General features: G+C 38.8%; 3 protein-coding genes across 5 annotated transcripts in view; 2 read left to right on the forward strand and 1 right to left on the reverse strand.

Annotated features, from left to right (window-relative positions):
• Nucleotides 1-63: 63 nt before the first annotated feature.
• Nucleotides 64-3,747, reverse strand: LOC111267953 (tRNA pseudouridine synthase-like 1). Of its 3 annotated transcripts, XM_022846580.2 has the most exons (4): nucleotides 3,614-3,747; nucleotides 2,143-3,022; nucleotides 1,356-1,607; nucleotides 64-319 (listed from the first exon to the last, which is right to left on the reverse strand). In XM_022846580.2, the coding sequence occupies exons 2-3, from the start codon at nucleotides 2,938-2,940 to the stop codon at nucleotides 1,356-1,358; spliced, it is 1,050 nt and encodes a 349-aa protein (XP_022702315.1). In that variant the 5' UTR covers nucleotides 2,941-3,022; nucleotides 3,614-3,747; the 3' UTR covers nucleotides 64-319. The 3 variants fall into 3 exon arrangements, with proteins under 3 accessions (XP_022702315.1, XP_022702314.1, XP_086827638.1); XM_022846579.2 differs by lacking the exon at nucleotides 64-319 and having other exon boundaries at nucleotides 1,073-1,607; nucleotides 3,550-3,745; XM_086971512.1 differs by lacking the exon at nucleotides 64-319 and having other exon boundaries at nucleotides 1,073-1,607; nucleotides 3,633-3,730.
• Nucleotides 3,748-4,611: 864 nt separating this feature from the next.
• On the forward strand, nucleotides 4,612-19,163 carry LOC111267948 (uncharacterized). Its single transcript, XM_022846569.2, has 10 exons — nucleotides 4,612-4,893; nucleotides 9,091-10,305; nucleotides 11,896-12,194; nucleotides 12,461-12,686; nucleotides 13,036-14,087; nucleotides 14,414-14,892; nucleotides 15,169-15,409; nucleotides 15,605-15,804; nucleotides 16,069-16,365; nucleotides 16,924-19,163. The coding sequence occupies exons 1-10, from the start codon at nucleotides 4,843-4,845 to the stop codon at nucleotides 17,499-17,501; spliced, it is 4,638 nt and encodes a 1,545-aa protein (XP_022702304.1). The 5' UTR covers nucleotides 4,612-4,842; the 3' UTR covers nucleotides 17,502-19,163.
• A 128-nt stretch (nucleotides 19,164-19,291) lies between these two features.
• Nucleotides 19,292-23,284, forward strand: part of LOC111267951 (inactive pancreatic lipase-related protein 1) — a 10,538-nt gene continuing 6,545 nt past the window's right edge. The window contains exons 1-3 of the mRNA XM_022846573.2: nucleotides 19,292-20,404; nucleotides 21,870-21,934; nucleotides 22,561-22,719. Coding sequence (XP_022702308.2) covers nucleotides 20,302-20,404; nucleotides 21,870-21,934; nucleotides 22,561-22,719 — 327 coding nt within the window. The 5' untranslated portion in view covers nucleotides 19,292-20,301. The remainder of the gene's footprint in view (nucleotides 20,405-21,869; nucleotides 21,935-22,560; nucleotides 22,720-23,284) is intronic.

The raw sequence follows: 23,284 nt of genomic DNA on the forward strand, positions 1-23,284 counted from the left end.
GGCGGACGGATGCATGTGTGCTACCATTGTCAACCCCTTTCTTGCTACTAGTTTCAGTTAATCTTTTTCAATGTCTTGTTGTAGTTTTATTAACAATAAAGCTTGGAATCAATCATTTGGTCAGGCGGCAGAAACTCATAATCCGAAAAAAGAAACTCATAACTCATAATGGGTTTCATTCAATCTACCAAACACATATCTTCACTATCTTTGAATGTCAGTCTAAGCTTTGCCGCAAATTATAAAGCACATTTATTTCTTTTACACATTGTTGTCGTACGTAATTCACTGTTCACCACTCGAGACCAACCGCAGTCATCTAGAAAATGGGAATAGATAATATATACTGAGAAAGTTACAAGTCACTTGAGCTTTTTGGGATGCTAGACCCGGTCAATATACAGACTATAAGAATAACTCATTCTAATCTATTGAGTGAAGAATTTATGCTGAAAGCGTGCTGAAACCGCTTTACCTCCTTACGTACACAAGAGGATACTTTACGGAAAATAGCCACGGATCGTAGTCGAAATTGAGCATGTCATGAATATCTGTAAAGTTTGAAATAAAAAACTAACTCTTTTCAAGATAGAATTCGAGATGATTGTGCTGTCCGAACGTGTTTAATTTTAAGACATCCTTGAAGATATGACATTCACACAAATGTTCTAGAGCAGAAGCGGCTATTTTTGGATAAAGAGACGTAATTAATTTTAGACGTAAATGGGAATTCGCAGCAAGAAAAGTAAGCGAATAAAAAACCTCAAACGTCTTAGGGCTATTTTGGATATTAGAACATAAGATACCTAATCTCACTTGTTGCGGATCCTTAAGTATTTGGAGTCTATAAAATTACATACATGCTTGAAGATCATTTCAGAGCTTAGTATTCAAGGCACCCATTACCACACTAGTTGGACTAGGTGAAGCTCGATTAACAGTAACGATTAATACGCTTGATTAATAACTATCCCAATTATAGAAGTTGAAAAATAATTATACCATTAAACATCAAGTGAATATTCGTAACACCTCGAAATTTCAACTGAACTAAAGAAAAACAAAGACGACCTACAATAAAGCGACTGGAACCATCTAACGCATATCATATTGTGACGTATGGTTGTACAGGCAATTTTTTGATTATTCAAATGCCAATCCTTCTTGTAGCCTTGAACTACTTTATATGTGAATCGAATAAAATTGAAATAAGTATTAAGTCGTTAGTGTCAGAGGACTTCTATCGTTTAAAATTTTAGTATAGTCATATTGCAACCATATCACAGATCTCTATTGTTTTTTCTATAGGACATAATGTGCATTATTTCTTCCCATTATCATTGGCATTGCAGTACCTAACTGGCCAGCCTTCCTTCACTGATAGTTGCTATGTCCTCGATCTTCTTAGCCCCTTCTGTCGCCGATACATTTGTGCTCCGAGATGTTTGTAGCGTCTTTTCCGTTATCCTCCAAAGGGGGGGAACAGAGTTCAAGTCCAACATTCGCGGTTCGTAATCAACTTTCAGCAAGTGAAGTCCCTGGGCTGGCGCAGGTACTATTCGGGGATTCCAGGTCAGTGTGTCCTTTGTTGACAACATTTTAGATACCTACAAAAACACAATGCAAATTGAAATCATAAGTCGTTACTGATTCGTTTGGAACTCTTTCGCGTCCGCCAAATATTATATGTATATATATGTGCAACAGTTAATATATCATGTACTGACAAGGAACTAATATATGATGTCATAGTATGGCAAAATCACAACTCTCGTATTTATGCATACAGCCGCTTATTTTTACTGTTGGTGTTTTTGTTAATAAAGTACAACTTTTCGTCCACCGGTGATCATGAGGCTCGAACCAGCTGCAGCTGTGATGCTGATATGCAGAGGAACATAAGCAAAACCTATTCAAATAATTTTTGTAACATGAAGACCTAATTCTCCTCTACAGACGACGACCTTGGCTACCATTATTTATACTTCTTTAATATGACCATGATTATAAGTTTAGACTATCAACTGATTTACATTAAGTGGTGACATTTCGGGTAAAGGGACAACCCCTTGCACGATGGTGACGACAACGACAATGATTATGTCAATGATAACGAAGAAATCTAAGAATATTGTACTATACCTCTTCCATGGGAACCCTGCCACTTCCAACTGCGATAACGGCTCCAACCATGCGACGAACTTGGTGGTAAAGGAACGACCTTGCTGTCACAGTGAATTTCCACCAAGAAAAGAAGTTAACTAAGCCACACTCAAGGTACTCTCGTTCGGAAACATCTTCTGGAATAAATGAGAATTCGTTTATACACCTGATTGTTGGCTTTGGATCTTTAGTAGTATTTGTGAATGCAACGAAATCGTGGAAGCCCTCGAAGAGTTTGCACGTAGTTTGCATGAGTTCGATATTCAATGGTAAAGGAACTGCAAAACAGTGATTCTTCTCTTCAAGTGGTACGCGAAATGCGCATCCAGAACCTTCACATTGTCTTGGTATAGCTATCCGATAAATGTACGTCCTTCTTTGAACACAGAGCCTGGAGTGGAACCAGTAGGGCACCCTGCGCACTTCTCTCAGTATAACGTCCTGTTTATATTTGAACAAAAATTTGTTTACGCGTTCGACAATAATTTCCTCGGTAAGCTGATTCTGGCCAGACTTGCAAAGTAGATCGACGTGCGCGGTATTTATCGTCGCGTGCACGCCAGAGTCCGTCCGGGACGATATTTTCAGCACAGCCGGATGCTGGAGCCTCAAAGAACTATTCAACGCAGTTTCGAGTACAGCTTGGATGGTGGGACGCTCAGGCGTAGCGCTATCCTTCGGTATCAGACGCTGCATTCCCGAGTATCGCGTTCCCAGGTATGAAAAACGCAGGAGAAATCGATGTGATTCCCGGATATATTGTCCAGAAAGGCACATCCCGTTTTTATTATGCCCAGGTCTGAGGCGTTAAGTATATATTCCGAAAATATTGTTTTTTGTTCAGTTTGTTGAGTAGTACCTTCAAACAAAACGAAAGAAACGATCGCATTGAGTAAATTGACCAAATACGTGTTGAATGTGTTAACAGGCCGAAGGTATCTATCGGTAGAAACGTGAGATCATACAACAGCCGTTTGACTAACGACAACCCATTATCCAAAAGATACCAAGAGATAATTTTATTAAAAATATATGTATCAAACGCAATGCTCTATTTGGTTACTCAGTTGGAATTGCTCTGTTGGCATTCGGCATAAGATGGAATTGCGAGGTCCACCATTAGATATGAGTATGTTACTTAAACGCAAACATTCACCATAATACGACTTTAAGGCCGTAAAGAATTAGCTTCCTTTTTAATAGGTTAGGTAGCTTTATTATTATATCTGCAATCTCTTCTATAAAAGATCGTTATTTCTTAAGCTTTGTTCAACAGTACGATACAGGTAGCCAAACATAACAGTCAATTAACAGTTGGCCTTACACACAAGAGCTGTCGCACGTATGTGCCACATTTCAACGCATACCGCAAGACATTATACCTACATATACTATTCTTTACTACAGCCAACTCGTATTCCAGATTTGTTCTGTGTACGTTTCCAATCACCTTCATAAGTGCTGCATACATGAATTCGCGCGGTTCATCTCTTTTTATCTATCCATTTGTTCATTGTTTCCGCGCACCACTCGCGTCTACGCGCGCGCCATCAGCTGACCCTGTAGCACAATAATAGTGGCGTTTGTGATCTATGCTTGAAAAACATCGTTCCACTTGGGTGGGTCATTCGCGCGCTTCTTCTTTGCCAATCCTTTTCGTGGACCCGCTCGATAAAGAACGTGAAGGGGGGCAACCTTGATTGGCATCTTGTATTCTTATCTGTAGGATCAAATCTTTGTTTCATAAATAACAGCCGATTGCAAATAGGGTAATGGCGATTTGCATTTAATTTGCGCCCTCAAGGATAGTATACAACCAAGTATTATTTAAAAATTTATCTCTGTGTGGAGATAAGTAAACAAAAGTGGAGCTTTAGTCCCCAAAAAGAGAAACTTGCCCATAGTTTAACCGGGTTGACATGTCCAAATGGTTTTATGGGAATGTACACATGGAGTAGATTAGATATGGTCTAGGTTCAAATCCGGGCATGGACACACGGATTGTTTCGTGATGGGTAGGAGTCAGCCAGCCATCTGGCGGAATGCATAACGGCGATACCGGACGTAGAGTTCGAAACATAGAAGGATTAAATATACGAGCACTAGCGGAGTAGGTAATGCGAAAAAGAGTCTCCACAGTTTTTAATAACTAATACAATATGTATTATTTACTTGTACAATTTGTAATTAATTGTACAACATATTTTCAATAATATGATGTTTGCCTACGTTTGTAAGTTTTTTTTTCCTATCACAGTCAAGTAAAACGTTTTTCTCTGATAAGAGTAAAAACAATCAAATACAGCTATGCATCAATATGTTCCCGGAATATGGCTGTGTACATGTGATTGACATTAGCCTACCAAACTACGGGATACAGCGAAAAGCTTTTAGCGGGTGTTTGACTTACCCGCGCACTGTTATTCGTCTGTTTTGTTTAACTATAAGACGAACCCGGTATCGTTCCCCGCTTAGATTTCTCCTTAGCATGTAATCACCGATGTGAGCGCGTGCGTGTGCGTGTATCTGTGTGCAAGTCCATCTGCGCCAATCGATATATAAGAAGTTCGCTCGTTTCTTGGTTCAGGCGTTTAAATTTTCTGATGTATTCCGAGCAAATAGTACAACAGCTATGTAAGTTAGCGAGGAGCAGCTGCTGTTGACTTTGTGTGATTGAAAATGATGGGACGAAATTCGGCCTCGACATCAGATGGTCACCGCAGTATCCCAGTGAGTTAGAGGTTGAGAAAGTAATTAAAATACGTTTGCTATCATCAAAATATAGTGCTACCTCACACTGTACACAAAACGTGTAACACATATTTTTAAACGACGTTTTACGCCATGGTATAATTTTCAAAGAATTAGGTATTTTTATCCAAATGAGCTTTGTAAAGCCTAAAGGGGATCATCTTTAGTGTTGGGAAATACCGTCTATTCGGTTATATTATGCGGGTGGTAGTGTCTGTCTAGCGAACAAGCTAGCAATTGGAAATTAACAAATTTTTGCAGTTCTTAGGTCTCAGATAAATACATAGATTATTCGAGAATAATCTGTGTATCTATCCATGCGACTAAAAGTCTAGATTCACGAGTTAATCAATTTAAACAACTTCTTAAGAAGAACGGATCGAACCGATTTTTTTTGTGGGTCGCTAAGGGTCTCATCGGTAAAAATTTGCGCGGTGGATGAAGCCGATTGGATGCGCGCTTTGCTCTTAAAGGACAGGGTGTGCCTTTCCTCATAGAACATGATGTTAATTTGGATGGTTACAATTGTCAACATAAGCCAACAATTTCGATCTTTTTTCCACGCGTAGAAACAACGTCATACTGTAGAAACGCGATTGCGGCCATTAGAATCGTCCATACTGATATATCATCAAAGATACAACTGTATGTGTGAACAGTTCGTTGTGCAAACAAATGTGTTTAACATGTGTTGCATGAGAAACTGTGTTTAAACCAAGTTGTGGAAGGAGCCTTAGGTTATAGCTGGAGGAAACAGCTGGCCGCCATTTGTTACTTTTATTGTAAATATAATTAACCTTTTACCTCTATATAACAACGTGTTTAATAGCAAGACTGGGACGGGATGGATTCTGTGATGCTAGAGTTTCATTTTGAGAAGTGCCGCATGTAGGATTAAGCCGATTGGTTTTGTGGGAATGTATTTTTCCATTTTATAAAGCGTAACTTGGACCGACTTACCAATTTTGGCAATTTACTCGACAATATTTGGTTGAGGATTCGTGGAAAGTTCATATTAAGGAACTGCATATTTTGAAGCTCTACAGAATGATGCGGCAAAATTTCGATTCTTCGCATTTTTGCTTCATAGTAGTAGAATGGTTTATAATTGATGAAATATCAACCATAATAGTTCATGTACTTCAAGTGTGCCAATATTTTTTTCTACGGGGCAATGTCGTCAACGAAGACAATGCCCTTCTGTAAGAAGGGCATAATGCCAACTGGGTCAATGGTTGACAAAATCTAAATATTATCCTTATTACCAACTATATATTATTTGAAATCATATTTATCCAGTCGGTTTAACTTTACGTGAGGCACTGTCCAAAATGAAAATCTGCCCAGAAATTAGCCGTCAAAACAGGTGCAAAGTTTCAGCACTAAGGCAGGGCGCAACCCGCAAGTTTTATATTTTTTTCTTGTCTCGTGTTCAGAAGTAAAAGGCTAATTGTATTTTTGAAAGAGGTGAAAAATAGCGGTTAAGAACCGTAAAACAAGTTCTGTCCTATAGGAACAAACGTATGCACCGAGTCCACTTCATCTTTCACATAGATCTTTCCCTGGATTGGATAAAGCCGCTTTTCAAGCCATTTAATAATATATATATATATATATATATATATATATATATATATATATAGTAGACTAAAGCTTTACAACCGTTTCTGGAACAGCAAATCCGTTTTACGGTTGAGCGTTGTGCCTATAACAACAGCAGCGCTGCCTTATCGTGCATTCATCGGCAATTGTTACACTACCAAGGATCCAAGTCTTGGGTCATTTGCGATTCTTTCAAGGCTATTGTTGAGTACCAGAACCATTTGTTGTAATCTGTGATCGCACCTTTAGTGAAGACATGGAATAACATCAGTCCGCTTGTGCTGGAGCCACATACCAAATGCTGTGCTAAACACATTTCTGTAATTTGTCGAAATCTCCTTGTAGCGCAATGCAAAGCATTTTGGCGAATTACGCGCAATTTAAATGCTAAAGCAAGAACTGCAGGAATAAGCTACCATACCCTTTGAGGAGTAGATACCCGAAAACTGATGTCAACTTGTAGTTATTCATGGCTAATGGCTGAAATGTAAAATATTTAGCGACGTATTGCGTAGGTATTCAGAGGATGTAATCGTGCAGATCTCCTGCGTATATTTGGTTTCGAGAAGAATCACATCAATTTGGAAGGACCCATAATCCAACCTCACACATAAAATAAGCGGTGATGACAATGACTTTTACCACACCGTTTCCGAGACTCAGAGAACCGCGTGAGAGAAGGAAAAAGCTACTAACTCCAATGACGGACTATACAGCGTCTGTCTAAGCAACTGCAACAATGACAAGAAGCAACAAAGGACGCCTAAGGAAAGCATAGCGGATGCTTGCTCTTCAAATAAATAGAGTATTTCAAACCACCTTGATTCTTGCCGCCATAATCGTGAGTTTATCGGAACTATGAAGCATCATCGTTAAGAAGTTGTAAGAAGTACCTAAAGCTCGGACACGTATCCGAGAGAAAGTTATTACATATAAATTTTTAGCAGTTAAAGTGGGAAAGCAAAACGATGGTCACTGCCTAGATTAGATGCAACGGTATTCTCATTATGATTTATACACTGTACATTTTCTCAGAGGAAAAGGGCAGAAACTGCAAGAGAAATAGGGCACACATTTATAGTCCACGCCATGATAAACTGGATGCTTCAGGGCAAAGGACATCGGGCTGCAATATCCGACGACATGATGAAGGTTACGCACACACTCAAAGAAAAAACAACAGGAGTGAACAAGACGTTGACAGAAAGCAGAACTGCTACAAGACCTGCATTGAATACCAAAGAGGATTCTCCAGAAGTCGCAGGGTACGAAAGAGAATTACTGGTCGAGGATTAATGGCAAAGGAATGTGCGAATATAGTGTGAACTGCTTTAGGTGAAACTGGTTACTAAAGTATCCCAAAACTCTACCGTGGCAAATATTGAGATGTGAGCTTGGTATCCATGTGCAAGATTTACATATCAACCTTCTAAAAAACGTGCTCGGAGACAGTGCGCGATATGCATACAGTATGTGAGAATGCTATAGACTACCATTCGTTACAACTGCCGATCACCGAATCGTAAGCTTAAAACATTCCACTTAAATAAAACAGTTATTACATCCGCGTGTTGACGGCTAGACGATTTCTATAATTGTTCCAAGATTACCGAGCAGACTTTTCATTCCGAAAATCGTTGGTTCTGCATAGTCGGTACCAAAACTGACACCTTCATAAACAGACTTAATAAGTAAAAAATTGTCACATATAGTTACTACATTAAGAATCTTATGGGGTTTAATAAGGTTGAGAAATGTATGCATTTTTATGAACGCCTTAGTCATTTCATGGTAAACTGAGCTCTACCAAAGTAGTCAAGACACAACAATTTTTATTTCATGTCTAATTCAACGTTTACCTTTTTGCCATGAAAGTCAGCCATTATTTAATTACTAATCGCAAATACTATAGTAAGAAAGAGCACAATTGGGAATGTTTTGTCGTTTTATTTGTTGTCCTTTCGCCATTGTGGCCAGGTGTCATAAAATATTCAAATCCGATTCAAAAAAAAATTCGGACTCACAACTACTTTGTTCTACGCTGGGAGCCAGCCATCTGAAGCGATGATCAACGGCAGTACCGGACGTTCAAAATATAACAACCAATGGGATATATTGACTAGTACCGTAATACATTAAATGCAAATAATGCTAGAATATTGGTAACACCGTTTAGATGGATGTAAATGAACACAGTTTTCCAAGCGCCTAGGTATTAAATACCAGGGAAATGCGTGAGTAGAGTTAATGAAACGGTAGCCGATTAGAGAATATGTGTATCTGATTTAAGTCTCTTTTACGGTAGCCTTCCTAAAGACAATAGGGCTTCTGTACTATTGGAGCAATGGCGGTTTTGCCTGCCATGAAGCTCTGTGAAGTTTAGCCCCCCAGTACTGTTCGCACGGGTGTCCAGTGGTGCATTTAAGTGTCGTATAGATTCGAACATACATACGTGACGCGTTCATTTTCTAGAATTTAACCCATTTCAATACTCGATACATTATATCTTTTGTTGGATAAGCTAGACTTTGGTGAAACAAAATAGCTGATTCGTGTTGTTCTTTTCCATTTCAGACTGGGGTATGCGTTTCCGGCAGGGACGTTGCGACATTGTTGTACTCGAAAGTTGTGGACCACTTGTCACATACATTATCAAGCCGAGGTGGGATGAGAACTTATGCGCGAAACGGGACAATCTTTATGCATTGCTCGTTAGTTGAAGCCGATTTTCTTATGGCAAACCGGCCACACGTTATACCGGAATGTCCTAAGGAGCTTAATGTACGGCGGGTATCTCCTCAGTGCGCCTCGGATCGATCTACATTTCAACCTGATCGACGAGTCAATATCCGGCGAATACTCCCTCAAATCTATGGTTTGACTCAAATGCTAAGGATTACACTGCATGATCCGCCGGAACTACCACAAGCGGGGATCTGTGCAAGCCTGGCAGCTGCCCTTGATCAAGTTGGCAGGGTAAAAGAGGTGGTATCGGTTGCCTCGGATAGTAACACATACATTGTGACGTTTCACGATTACGACTCGGTAGACGTGTTTATCCTATTATGCATTTCGCAGCGTGATAATGGCGTTCCTCTACCGATCAGCGCCTTACCGGATGCACCTCCGCGTTCATCATCGAAACTGGTATACGATTGCCGGCCTTCGACAACGGCATTGTCGCATCTTCTTCGCGTTGGTCCACCAAACCTCTCAGCAGCAGGGCTCACGTTGGTATCGGCTAGTGACGACAAAGAGACGAAACCATTGTCGGACAGAGCTACGTCTGCAGGTGGTTTCAGCATTCAGACCGAGCGTTCGATATCGATTTCGCGTGCAAACCATAGAGAAGAGACTATATCACATACAACAACAAACGACCGGGTTTCGACACGCTCGCCTATGGCTGCGTCCTCTTCAGCCAATCATGATAGCACGAGTATTACAACATCCGCTCGGGCACACTGTCCCAGAGGTTTACGGAACAACGAATCGGAGGTCAAACTGACGAAAGAACTAAAAAGAAAAGTTTATTCGCCTCCATCTTGTAAGCGAATCAAGACTGATATTAAACCGCCCTCTCCAATCCGGCAGCCGTTTATGCAGGATGTAGCTCAGCAAGTACCAGCTTCACGTGGAAGTCAACGACAACAACATTGGGAACTTCACAAATACGTCGGAGGACAGCGATCTAAAGAGAGTATTGATCTTTGCTCACTCGGATTTCCTATTGCGATTGGTCGCGATCCTGTACGGGCGAAAATTCAGGTTGGAGGACCTAGTATGCAGGTCAGTCGCTTGAACATATGCTTATCACAGTATTCTTTGTGATATTCTATTAGATAGATAAGCCCTCTAAGCGATGTCCAACATTATGCAGCTTATTGCCTAAACATTTTGGCTATTTCCTAGAGACACCGAACTTAAGCGCAGTGACTAATTATAAGATCGTCGTAGGCTATTCTGTGAAAGCAGTTTTAGCGGCGTGTACAAGGTAGTAATAATATTGCCGATGTGCCCACTTCTGCATCTTTAGAACATTTTAGTTTCTTTAAAAGTGAAACTAACTGTTATGCTGTTTCGATTAATGTCTTACACTAGGCTAAATAACAGCTGGATACTAAGCAATTATTTGCACCAAATTTTTTTTGCACGTGTCGATTTTTTTTCAGAGGTATAGAAGCGCTTAGCTTTACATGTAAAGTAAATGACCATTAAAATACCCTTTTTGCATAAGGCATGTATGGTTAATCTATTAAACAACGACCAAACGTCTTAGTGTACTTCACTGTATGAAATTCTGGTACTCCTTTATGCTTAGTACTTAGTACAGATCCATGACACCTGTTCGTAATGGCCCTGCGCGCCAAATGAATCACTCCAGCAAGTCGCAGTTCTAGTATACAACTGACCTTTCTTAGATAATTTTTAGACTTTTTTCTAAATTACAAGAGTACGGTTAATCCGCAGGTGGTCGATTTACGAATGGTCGAAAGAATCAGTTAGGTAGACTCGAAAGAAACATGTAAATGTCGTTCCTGCTAATAGCGTGAGTGAGAATTATTCCTTACTTATAGAGAACGTATCTGATGTATGCACTTGACATATCGAAGAACAGACACTTGCATAACACTTGCAGGACACTTGCAGGATACATGCATATGCAGTTCAAGTTACTGTAATGCGATTCTCCCCTTTACGTAAGATTATTTTTCAGCTTCAGTGTAACTCTGGAAAATTTCTAATTCCGGATTCCGAAAAATCTAGAAGACGCAATTTTTCAAGCGTGAATCTGGATTGCCAAAATAGCCGTTAGCTGTATCTATCGACTACCAAATATAGTAAATATCGATAAAAAGATAAATCAGTTACTTAAAAGGCACTAGGTCTAAGGTCCCTGATGTAAGGGTTCATATAGAGCAAGTGTAGTCTATGCCGAGTGCTTAAAATATACTGATAATGTGTGTCTAGTAATTTTCATTATACTAATAATTTAAGCCATTACCAATGTATTTTCGCAGATACCGACACAAATATTGCTATAAATATCCAACTAGATATTTATACATTAAAACTGCCGAAACAACTTGTGAAGTAATGCGATCGGTAAATATAAATCGGTTTTTCTCGGTTTCAAGAAAAGTTACACTACCGTACGCCGCTTGTCACGACAAACGTAATAACTGGATTGAGGTACGCCGATACTTCTCTGTACAAAACGTAGTCTGCAGTTGTGTAGTAACGTCTAGAACAATTTGGCTGAATAAAACTTTGTATACAAAACAGTAGTGTGTATGAATACTGAAAAGCGTCAAGTTGTATCTTGAGAGTTTCTGCTATAAAACAAAAGTTGTTCATTTTTATGAATATAACTTGCAGCATGTGAGTCGTCTCCATGTCGAACTACATGAAAATAAGGCTTTCGGTGAGTCTGCTAATTCATTGCGGCTCGATTGCCACTCAGCTAATGGTACTGTAGTTGATGGAATTTACGTGAAGAAAGGTGACTGGGCTGAGATACGTGAGGGTTCTTCATTTATCCTCGGTGACGTCTCTTACCTGAAAGGTTCTGATGCTCCAAATCAAGAACTTCGGTTTACCCTACATCGAGCGTCTGACCAAGACGCGAGCAAGGAAAACTGTAGCAGCTCCGTACATCGGAATACAACTATGCAATGGTTAGCAAGTTCAACTAAAATATTTACAGTGGATATATTTTAAAATTAGAGAAATTAACTAAGAATAGGATTAATATTCGAGATTGCCTAGACTAATACCTTTAAAATGGTGAAGAACAAGCCGCATGTACGTTTAATTGAAAACGTTTTTGAAAATGCATTTCCTAGCATTCAGCTGTGGCAGCAATTTGAATAAATAGGGTGCGCTATTTTTAGTCATTTGTTCTAAATATTTATAATTAATTTTGTGAAATATTTATTGGAAGTATGTTTATCGAAAGTAAAAGGAATTTCGAACTACAAAAAGACCACGCCATCACAATATCTGACTCAGAAGAGGAGAAAGATGTAAAATCCGATATTCAGCCGTCTCTAATGCTTCGGAACCCTGCGGCTAATCACAGTAGATCAGACGATATGTTTAATGAAATAATAGTTTTATCGGATGACGACGACAACCCAGACGAGATCTCGGAAAATAATCAATTTCAGGTAGGTGTTAAGGGTGCATGATTTGTAGTATATCGTATACAAAGCTTAGTGCAATATTTTGAGTTAAAGAAAATTACCAGTTCAATTACTTAGTATTCTTTCAAAATAGTTCAGGAGGTAATTCAATTAAAGAAAAAAGCAAGGTTTTTCTGCTACGTAAAATTGTCTCTTAGTTTCGAACATTTCTTGTAAAATTATTGTCCCACAACACCACTTGACGCGTCCTATGGTTTTGCGATTTAAGCTACTAGAAGAAAAACGAAAGCGTTACATTTTTTCAAAATAAAACGTGTTCCCAGGTAATTCGTATGGTAATTTTCTGTTTTTGTAATGTTAATGTTCTTTGCAGCAATTGGTAATGAAATTCAAGGACGAACCGATCGACGACGAGGAGTTGCCTTTTAGTCCTTCAGCTAATAAAGCCACAGCCAATACAAATGTCATTGTCTGTACCGAAAGACCGCTTACAGCTAAAGTATCCCATGGTCTTATATCAAATCAGGTGAGCAACGCGCAGAGCAGCGAAAATCGTCCAAGTGGAGGAACAGGTAGCCCAGCCGTTGCGTCACCTACAGTTCAAGAAACTATTGTCCCTATTCTAAGTGTTCCTAATCCTACTGTTACGCACTTCAGCCATCCTAGTTTAGGAAAACCTGCTTGTGATCTATTCAAATTGAATGTGACGACATCGGAACGACTACAGCCCATTTGCAGTGGAACACCGTCCCCCAGCGATTCCTCTACGAGGCCCATAGAGCGCGAGAGTAACCAACTACGCTCGCGTCGAGCGTCGAGTCCTTCAATTGGGCACCCACGGTCATTACCTCAGATTCGTATAGGCTTTGACGCCTTTCGTCGATGTCTGCTTGATTTGCGGCTCGGTATCGGCGATTTACCACAGCCGTGTCTGGTAAAATTTACTAATTACGTAAAATATAGCGGAATTCCTAAAAATATCACCGAATTGACGCGACTTCTCTTTTCCTGTTTCTGCCTCGAGGCTTCTGCAAGGGTAGAGATCGCGCTATGCCGAAGGGACCGTCGAAGGAGTCAGTCGCAACCACAGATGAAAGATGAATTGTCAGTAATATCGTCACTTATCTCACAAAAGCAGGTGGCCGACGGGGTTCTCAGAGTAAGATTGATTGCTGCTTGTGACAACGGCGCTGGACGGCCGTTAGAGAGTGTATCAGTGGTATTGCTGCACGTGGTGTGTGTACGGCGCGGTGGGAAGCAGTTACGATCACGTAGTTTGCTCGGCCTCGTATACAGCAGCGAACGTAAAGACCGACGGGACAGGAGTGGGACCGTTGCTGTGCCTGATGTGTTAGCAAAAAGTGAACAAAAATTGGATGTTGTCGATGACGTCCTAATTGATTTGAACGCCCACGAACTTGACGGGTAAGCGATACTGCGTTGAGATAAAAACATTTAATGGTTTTGGCCTTACTGGCCTATTGAATTATGCGTATCTAAAGCATTTTTTTGTTCATCACTATAATGCTAATTTTTAGACATATGCGAAATATGAACTTACAGGATACGTTTTCTAATACATGATAACGTTTGCGGAATGATTGATATATATATTTTTATATATATATACACATATATTGGATGTAGTAAAAATCAGAAGAAGTATATAAGAAGTTTTTTAAGGAGTATGGCAAAAAAAAAGGATGCATTTAATAATCTTTTTAATATGATAATTTATGGTTTCCGCTCAGACTTCAATTACAGATTGATCAACTGTTACAAATAGAACGTTTGTGCGAGGTGAATGAGCTTAAGAAAGTCGTCTCAATGCGACAGATGCCATCGTCGCACAGTATGTTTCTACTCGGTCCTCCGTATTCCTCATCCGCATGTCCGATTTGGAGTCCCCAAGATGCTTCAGCGGCCCAGACGTCACAGTCAGACACGATGCAGCGCGTTATGACCCGAATCGCACGTACTCCAAAGCTAAGTTCAGAAGAGAGCATTGTAGTATGTGCTGCTCTGGCTCAAATACTTGATCATCCGACGGAAGACTGCGAAGGCATACTTACGCCTACTACAATGCTGGTTCACGGTGCGGCGGGAAGTGGCAAGACAGCGACCTTACTCGAAGTAGCACTCCAGGCTGTGTTAGCAAAACCGCAAGAAACTGTGCTGGTCTTCTGCAAGTGGCCTCAAGCCGCTGACCAGGTGGCGCTTAAGTTACACGGTATGTACGGTATATTTAGACAACGATTAATTCTGACGAACTTATACCCATACAATCTGCAGTTGCAAAAGTATACAGCAACTCAAATCGGCTGCAGCTAAACAGCAGAAATCATGCATTCTTGTTTATTGATGTGATTTTTTTTCAAAATAGAAAATGTCTTGCAAAAAAAATTTATGGTTGGTTCTAAATTTTTCACTGCTCGAAAACTGGAACACGGAAAAGCTTTAAACTATATGATGATTAGTTGTATTCATAATTGTAACCTCATTGCAGGCCTAATAGAATCTCGCGGTTATGGAGATCGCATTCGCGTGACACGCACTGGCCGATCCCGTCATCCAGCTGTTGCATCAATCACACTCAGCGAGCGCGCGAAGCAAGCACATGCCATAGAGCATGAAGGCTCCTTGAATAAGCTAAAGTTCTCTATTGGGGAAACGAAAAAAGTCATTCAAGGACTTCGGCATAGTCTTGAAGATCAGTTAACCGAGCTGCCTTTAGCCGTTAAAAGAAAGTACGTGAGAATAAGCTAACTGCTTCAACGCAATACGAGTTAACAACAAATCAACGGATGCATTGTTTGCCCTTATAAATTCAGCGCCCCATATACATATCCATTAACGAATCGAAGCGACAGATAACTATTGAGCGGAACAAGTTTTTTTGTTTTTGCTTCTTGACGGTTTTATGAGAATTTAACTTTTTATAGGAAATTGCAAGAAATCGCGCAGTTTGAGGAGGTTTTGCTTAGCGAACAGGAGCAACTTGCCCGGGAAGAAAAGCGACTCTATCAGGATGAATTGATACGTGAGTCATTTGCAGGTCGGCGTCGTCGTATTCTCGAGTCTTCCAATATTCTAGTGTGCGGCTACATTGACGTAGAAACATCGATTATCGGATACGCGTTCGGTAAGGAGTCCTATAGAAGCACTTGGTCTAGAGGTCCATGAAAATAACCTATCAAATGATGGCACAATTTTCAAGAATTCTTTATTACACAATAGCCTACGTGCACAATATATCTACTCCGACGCTACTTTGCATATCCGTCAATATACTAATAAATATTTCTCTATTTGTCGCTGTGACTTTCTGTTTACAAATTAAAGTTGTTACTAATATCACTATTCCGAAATATGATTTTATTACAAGTGTTCATACTGTTAATTGCAGAACGCACTCACGGCAAACGGATTTCTCTTATATTGGTGGATCAAGCGCAAGAGATCTCTATAGGCGACCTCGTTCCTGTAATGCAGTTACCTGTTAACCGCTTAGTGTTTTTCGGAGATCGAAATCAAAGTAGGTTTTGGAGGCCGAAGCATACGATTGTCCGAAACACGGATCTTTTCAGACAATCTGCTTTTGAAAGGATGATCGCTGCGTGTCCTCAAAAAGCCTTCTATTTAAAAACTCAGTGGCGCCTACCGAGCCCGCTAGACGGGATCGTCAACGTTATGTTTTATGGAGGTTTGGTAACGTTCAAACTAGGTAGAGATAGTATCATCATTCTATTACGTTGATATGAACGCTTTAGAACTCCTACATTTTGATCTACACCATTTGTAATGCGAAACGCAGGAAGTTATGGTACGATTTTGCTATATATATATACAGGCTTTTTTCTTATTTGTTTTCTAAAATCATATCTCAACAAAAAGTGTATATTTGAACGTAATTTTCTGAACACGCCAAGAGTGTAATTTCTAACTATTATGTTGATTTGCCATAACCTCAGTTCTCTTCGATTTAAGGCTTAAACCGTTCATAGTCCTTGTCTCAAATATTTTTTTCTTTAAATTTCGCTTATTTCTTCTTGATGGCATCAATGCGTCGCAAAGTCAAGATTCGCCGTATCCGTAGCAATCCAAACGATTCAAATCTAGGCCATATGCGCTTAGCCCGAAACAACGTCAGCTTTTTAAGCCGTCCATCCTACACGTAGCCATAGAAGGAACATCGTATGTATTAAGATATGCACATATGTAGGCTATAACGGCAGTACTTTTGTCATGTATATTTTCCTAGGTCGGCTACGGTCAATGCGTGACAAAACTGCTGTGGCGCCGAATCGGGATCGGTTGGACTGCGCAATTAAGTTAGCCGCTCTTACTATGATCAACGTAAGCACTGCCGAACTTCTACCTTCTAGGGATCTTCCTCGCGCCCCGATTCAGATGATTTGCAACGTTGTCGAAGCGCTAGCTCCCCATTCTAGCCGAATTCATATCGTGTTATCGTTCGCCAGTAACCATATTCCGGTATCCCTCCTTCCACCAAACTTAGCCTCACGCTGTGAGGCCCAGTTTATTGGGCCCGACCTTTTGACGCATGTCGCTGACCCGAATGTCGTGGTGCTTCCTTTATTTAACCTGCCTTTTGTCGACGAACTCTCTCGCCGCGATCCGCCTTTGCTGTGTTCCATCGTGACTCGTCCTAACACATCCCTTATAATCGTTGGACACCTGACAGCTGCAGGTAAAACAGCCGAGAGAATCGAGGAATTGGTCCAACGAGCAAAAAGAGCCAATCGTTACATCAACGAAAAGCCTGCTTGGCTAACAAAAATTACGCCCCGTAATTTGTCACAATACCTAATGGAGTAATTAGCAGTCGGCAATTTTATTACCTAGATTGATAATGTTTGCACGTATCGTAAATGAGCTCAGTACACAATGAAATGTCGTAGGGTAAAAACAATTAGAAGGTGAACTGATTCAATATTGAATCCCTGAGGATTTCTGATGTGATTTTGGTTATGGAAGGAGGTATGGAGGCGAGAATTGATTAGACAATTTTGAGGCATCCGCCCGAGCGGGTGGAGCTAATTAAAATCAGCTGTAAATTGTTTGCTTTAGCGATTTGCTGGGGGCAAGCGAAATTTTGTTAATATATAAAAACACTCAGCAAATTAACGCACCGGAAGATCGCCCATTTTTTCTTATTTATTCAGCGGCGACGCAAGACATAAGCTAAGAAAAAACCTATAATGCTCAAACTAGCTTCTCTTGCTCATATCCTTATTGGATTATCTTCTAATTTTTTTTTCGACCACGATAACAAACACTATTATCTGGTGTAATTTTTATACGTGGCTACTCTCTCTAGATTTTTGACGCGAACTGCAATGTCCACAAACATTATTGACTGCAGTGGGATGGATCGCTTAAAGTTAGTCACAATGAGCAGCTGGTTAATAATTGGCCTATACATGGATGGAAAGGAATACGCTTGCGTTTCGAAACAATTTTAATAGATATGTATTTATTATACATTCCTGAAGAAGTACTCACAATGTAACATTTGTATATAACGGGCTCGCTCTAAATATAACTATATTTAAAAGCTCCCTATAGCAACCAATGTTTACTGTTACAAATATATTACAGCTTAATTTATATGGAATATAGGTGGACATTACGTTAATGTGAATAAACCTATTCGTTCAAAATAGTAAAGAGTATTATTTCAGCATACTTAAAAGCAGCCATTGATGACTATGATTTAACGATGTGTCAAGAAGTTAACCATTTTACTGTGGATTACTGTTCAAGTGCGCATTTTTTGCAGTGCCATATTCAACTATTATTACCTTCTTTGGTTGTGGTAAGCATCGTATAGCGCTTTTTCAATATGTGTATCATAACTCAAAGTTATCGTTGGAAACGTTTATAAAGCATTCCGGAAGATTAAAAGTTTAAGCTGGGGGGCAAGGCCTGCTATAAAGTGCTCCCATATTTTTATAGAAACGAGAGGGGTGAACTTAAAAAACCAGGACCTATTCTTGTAAACAACCGAGCGAATTAACCCGTATACACTAAAAGAACTAATCGCTTGGCGGGTTTGACTAATTGTTACATGAATCACTTTCGAAAAACAAATTGTCTGTTTAGTTGCAGCTGTGATCTGCCTAAGCTCAAGTTTACAACAATTTCACCTAATCGATAACCAAGGTTTCTCATAGGAGAAGTTGACCTTGATTTGCAAGTAGGCGAGAGAAACTTGTGAGAAAGGATAACTGAGCTCATTAATGACGTTATATGAAATTCCTAGAGTTGTTTGGCGAACTATTTCACTTGCGCAACGGCTCCGTTGATTGTGCGTAAGCTTTTGTGCGTCAACTGTAGGTGGTGAAATGTGTTTAAGCTTAGACAGCACGGTTTGGAACATATTTATTATTGGTAAGTTCAGATCTGCTACGCTACTCGAATAAAAGGAAAGCCTTCAAAGGCAAAAGCGAAGAATAAATAAAAATAGCTGTCGACGGACTGAGTGTACGTTTTTTTAGTACAGTTTACTAATAAAACGATTGAGTTTCAATAGAAATTTTATTATACAGAATAACATCGGATTTTAGATTACAGATACTGTTTTAATATCCATTATGACGATGTGCCTGCTTGTAGCTTTGTTTAATTTTGATTAAAGAGAATCGTAAAATCGTTTTTTTTATCATTTAAAATGTAACCAATCAAGAATACGTTTTTACCTCTCACATCTTACATAATATGTCATATTTTGTTAATGTTTAATCGATGGTCCACTAAACTTTAGATTTAGCTTCTAGCAAATTCAAATTAAAACTCTCTAATTTTTGAAGTTTTAAAAATCTGCCTTCTTACAGAAAAGAACAGTACACTCTTGTCTATATAATGGGTAATACTGAGAAATAAATCATGTTTGCTTCAACCTGAAGCAAATTCTAGTGGTCACCCCCTGCCTGATCGTTTATAAATAAGATCGAACAGAGTACTTATATTTTCGTTCCATATTACCATGATTAGAGCAGTGAAATGCTCGAGAAATTCAGTACATTTTTAAATAAATTAGTGATAACTTTATCCATCATAGAATCATGTAAGTAGGTGTAGATTCATTCGTAGAACCTGGCTTAAATTCTATAGCATTTCTCCACTTTAGCATATATCAAGGTAATTGGTCTTCTCTCTGATAACAAATAATAAATGTTGAACAATTCATGGACCGGTTCGTGGACTTACTTTATAGGTTGTGTATGTCTTAGGAAAAATAATTCGTGCGTCTGTAACTTCTCCTACCTCACGAAAACGTCTTAAAGCTGCTACGACTTCTTGTTTCATGAAAAGTCTATGTATTCAAAACGTTAGTCATTAATAATCTGACAATTTCTTTAATTGTCAGATTATTAATGACTAACTTAATTTATAATTAATAATTATATATCTAAATAATAATTATATACTAATTAATAATTATTAATCCATATAAAAGTTCTGCTAGCGTACATAAGGTAGGTGAATAAAAAACATTGCATAAAACTTTTTTGACCCCTAAATGTGTGATTTTGCTCTAGTTTGGAGATCTAATCTATGCAAATAAGTGGTTTTGTTGTGTTTTAATCGTGGGGTATTTTTCGATAGGAAGTTAATGGGGCTGCTTCATTTCTTCCGTCCGTACACGAATTCTACGCTAAAGCAGAGCGCGTTGTATATAAATACTTCTGCAGACCCGGCGATGCAGCACACACTTGGTAAACATTCCTGTCCATATACAGTATCACGAACTGAAAATAACGACATTCGAGAAACGATTCTTGTTTCGTTGAATAATTCTATAATTTAATATTATGAAGGGTCATCAAAGATCTTCACTAAGTGACGTATAAGCTCGATAATAAAGAAATTATTCAACGATCACAGTAATTCTGATACTGAATTTTGATGTGATTATTACAAAACCTCGTACAGAACTGCAGTTTCATTAATTGAACCATTCTCTCTTTAATAGGCAACACAGAAGGAAATTTGAAAGGAATATTGGGCTTTAGTTCCAGCATAACAAAAGTGACTAATGAGATCCGCTATGCCTACTTTGCTATTACTCAAGCATATTTCACGATATTTAGGATGTATTTCCATAGGCTAGCATTATGTCTGGTTTCTCTTGGAAAAGTTTAAAGAAGCTGGGTAAATAGACTATGTGAGAGCAGAGGAGATATGTTACTCATTTTTAGATATTCTAGCGAACAGATGTGCGTATAATGTGTAACTGATGGTTTTTTTTGTAAGCTTAACCGCAAATGCAAAAACAATGCAAACCACTCAAAATTAGCAAAACGAAGTTCTAATCAGTAAGTATAGCTTTTGTTAAAAAAATTCAATTCATAATCTAATGCCTTGATCTATTAACAAAAGTATCAAGACTTCTAAAACGTACCCACGGAACGGCCCTATATGGCGAATAAATTTAAAAAAAGTCTTTGCAATATTATATGTTATACTAGAACGAGTTCACACTGCCTAAACTGTCGTATCATGGACTATTATATCAAAGAATATACACAGTATGGTGAGTGATTTTCCAAACGCGTAAGAATCCGTTTCTCTCAAAATACGTGTTACTACAGTCGGTAGTAAAAATGTTGACGCGTTCTGTCAGAAAATGTTCGGTTCTATCCGAATGATTAATGATTCAGGCCGGTAGTTTATGATAGCTCGGCAATACAGCTAATGGAGCTCTAGTTGCAGTTACAAATCTCCAAAGTAAAACTGGAACCTTCCTTCTATAGAAGTTTACTCCTCCAAAAGTATTATTTGTGTCTAGACTAAGGTTAACGTATACTACTACGATATTGCAGTCCTTTAGTTCTGGAAGATGTAAAAACCAGAACTATTAGGCCTGAATAGCTGGAGAGGAATAGTTACATCTGATTAATTGGCCTACCGCTTTTAATGAAATGTCAATGACTGTACTGCTAAACTGATCTAATCTTGTTTGGCCCATTCAAGCAATTAAGTAATGAGATCGGTCATATAAAATCGAAGTAACGTTCGAAATATATAAGCAAACGTATGTCGTAAACGTCAGATTAATTAAGTATTATTGTACATTAGTGCGTGCGAGCTTCGCCGTCAGTGAAGCTATTCAGCTTTTCGGAAATCGTACAAAATGCTATGGAGAGCTGGGTTGCCTAAGCACTGGTGGCGCCTTTTCAGATTATAATGCAAGACGTTCGCTTGTAAGTTCCTTACCCTGGGATAGGGAACGCATCCAAACCACGGTAGGCTATTTGGATTACTTCATTAAGCGGCCAGGTGTGTTACTTACTGCAACGATATAAGCAAATCTTTTTTGAGATCTTAGTAACCGATACATCTCGAATCATAGTTTCGTATGTTTTAAAGACTAAAAGCTATATCCTTTAAAGCTACCATTAGGATGTTATAACGATCGTAACTTCTCCGCGTATATCGAGGCAGAGTAGTTACTATATATGCGTACGATTCTTCTGGCAACTACAAAAACGCGGATACAAAATTTTGGAGCAGACCTGACATCCCCTCAGGGAAACAGGTACACTAAAAGTAACTCAAGTAGCTCTCGTTAGGCGTGGTTCGAGATCTATCAGGAATCCGCATTTTTTTTGCCTAAAGTATTACTAATTATGAGTATGTTGGCCGAATGTTTTATACGAGGCAGCGGATCGACATATTAAGTGTTTCGAGATTAAAAAAAGTTAAAAATATAGAATCAACAGTTTAGTAAAATTATAGTTGATCAACCGCTGCTATTCTTCGTTTGAATTCTCACAAGTGTTTCCATCGGATAATTTTTGAAGAACTATAATAAATACAATGTAGCTTGTCTAATACGCTACTTTGTAAATAATGTGTAATCTATGTTCAGTTTGAATTTTCCACACGCAGACATCCTTCACCCTATCGCCTACGTGGTAATGAAATCACCGAAAAATCTCTGAAAAGAATTGAATTTGATCCAGCTCTGCCAGTCTACGTCTTCTGCCATGGGTACTTCACCTTTAATACCAATGAGAAAATTTATCAGGTACGAATGCGTATCCCCTTTAATATACTTTAGTTTAAAATATTATAATAAATCGTTTAAATAAACGTAATCTTAAAAGTAACTTTATTCCTTTTTTCTGTTGTTTACTTGCGTTGGATTCCGTTAGAAGTGACAAATAGGTAATATTGAAATGGTAGTGGAAATCTTTTCAATTTTGATGTTAATAAGCCATTTTCTTTAGTTGGCTCATTCTAGAAATCAGATTAATTTTGAACTTCGAGCATTATTGGAATTCGACCTGTGCTATGTTTGACATCGGTCTCTCACATAATAGCAGCTGGAATTCGAGCCACGTTACATTACCATAATAAATGATTCACTTTTCCCTAAGATCCTTCAAACAATTGCTCGAACATTTTGATAAAAGGTACTCATTGATGTCAAAAAATATTTTTTGACATTTTTGACATATTAAAAAAAATTTGAGGCATCCTACATTTTGAAATCCTAATTTTGTTGCAGCAAGTAGGCGAATTAACAACTACCTCATTTCATGAAGTAAAACCTTTTATCTTACTTGAGCTCAAAGAAAATGTCTATTGCT

Source organism: Varroa jacobsoni, unplaced genomic scaffold (genome assembly GCF_002532875.2).
Source record: "Varroa jacobsoni isolate VJ856 unplaced genomic scaffold, vjacob_1.0 scaffold_1244, whole genome shotgun sequence".
Lineage (NCBI taxonomy): Eukaryota > Metazoa > Arthropoda > Arachnida > Mesostigmata > Varroidae > Varroa > Varroa jacobsoni.

What these genes read in the sequence shown, in the direction of transcription:
- LOC111267948 (XM_022846569.2), top strand. Translation starts at nt 4,843, where the DNA reads ATGATGGGACGAAATTCGGCCTCGACATCAGATGGTCACCGCAGTATC. An exon ending in CCTTTAGCCGTTAAAAGAAA is followed by an intron (nt 15,410 to 15,604) that starts GTACGTGAGAAT and finishes AACTTTTTATAG; the next exon opens with GAAATTGCAAGAAATCGCGC. An exon ending in CAACGTTATGTTTTATGGAG is followed by an intron (nt 16,366 to 16,923) that starts GTTTGGTAACGT and finishes ATATTTTCCTAG; the next exon opens with GTCGGCTACGGTCAATGCGT.
- LOC111267953 (XM_022846580.2), bottom strand. Translation starts at nt 2,940, where the DNA reads ATGTGCCTTTCTGGACAATATATCCGGGAATCACATCGATTTCTCCTG. An exon ending in GCAGGGTTCCCATGGAAGAG is followed by an intron (nt 1,608 to 2,142) that starts GTATAGTACAAT and finishes GTGTTTTTGTAG; the next exon opens with GTATCTAAAATGTTGTCAAC.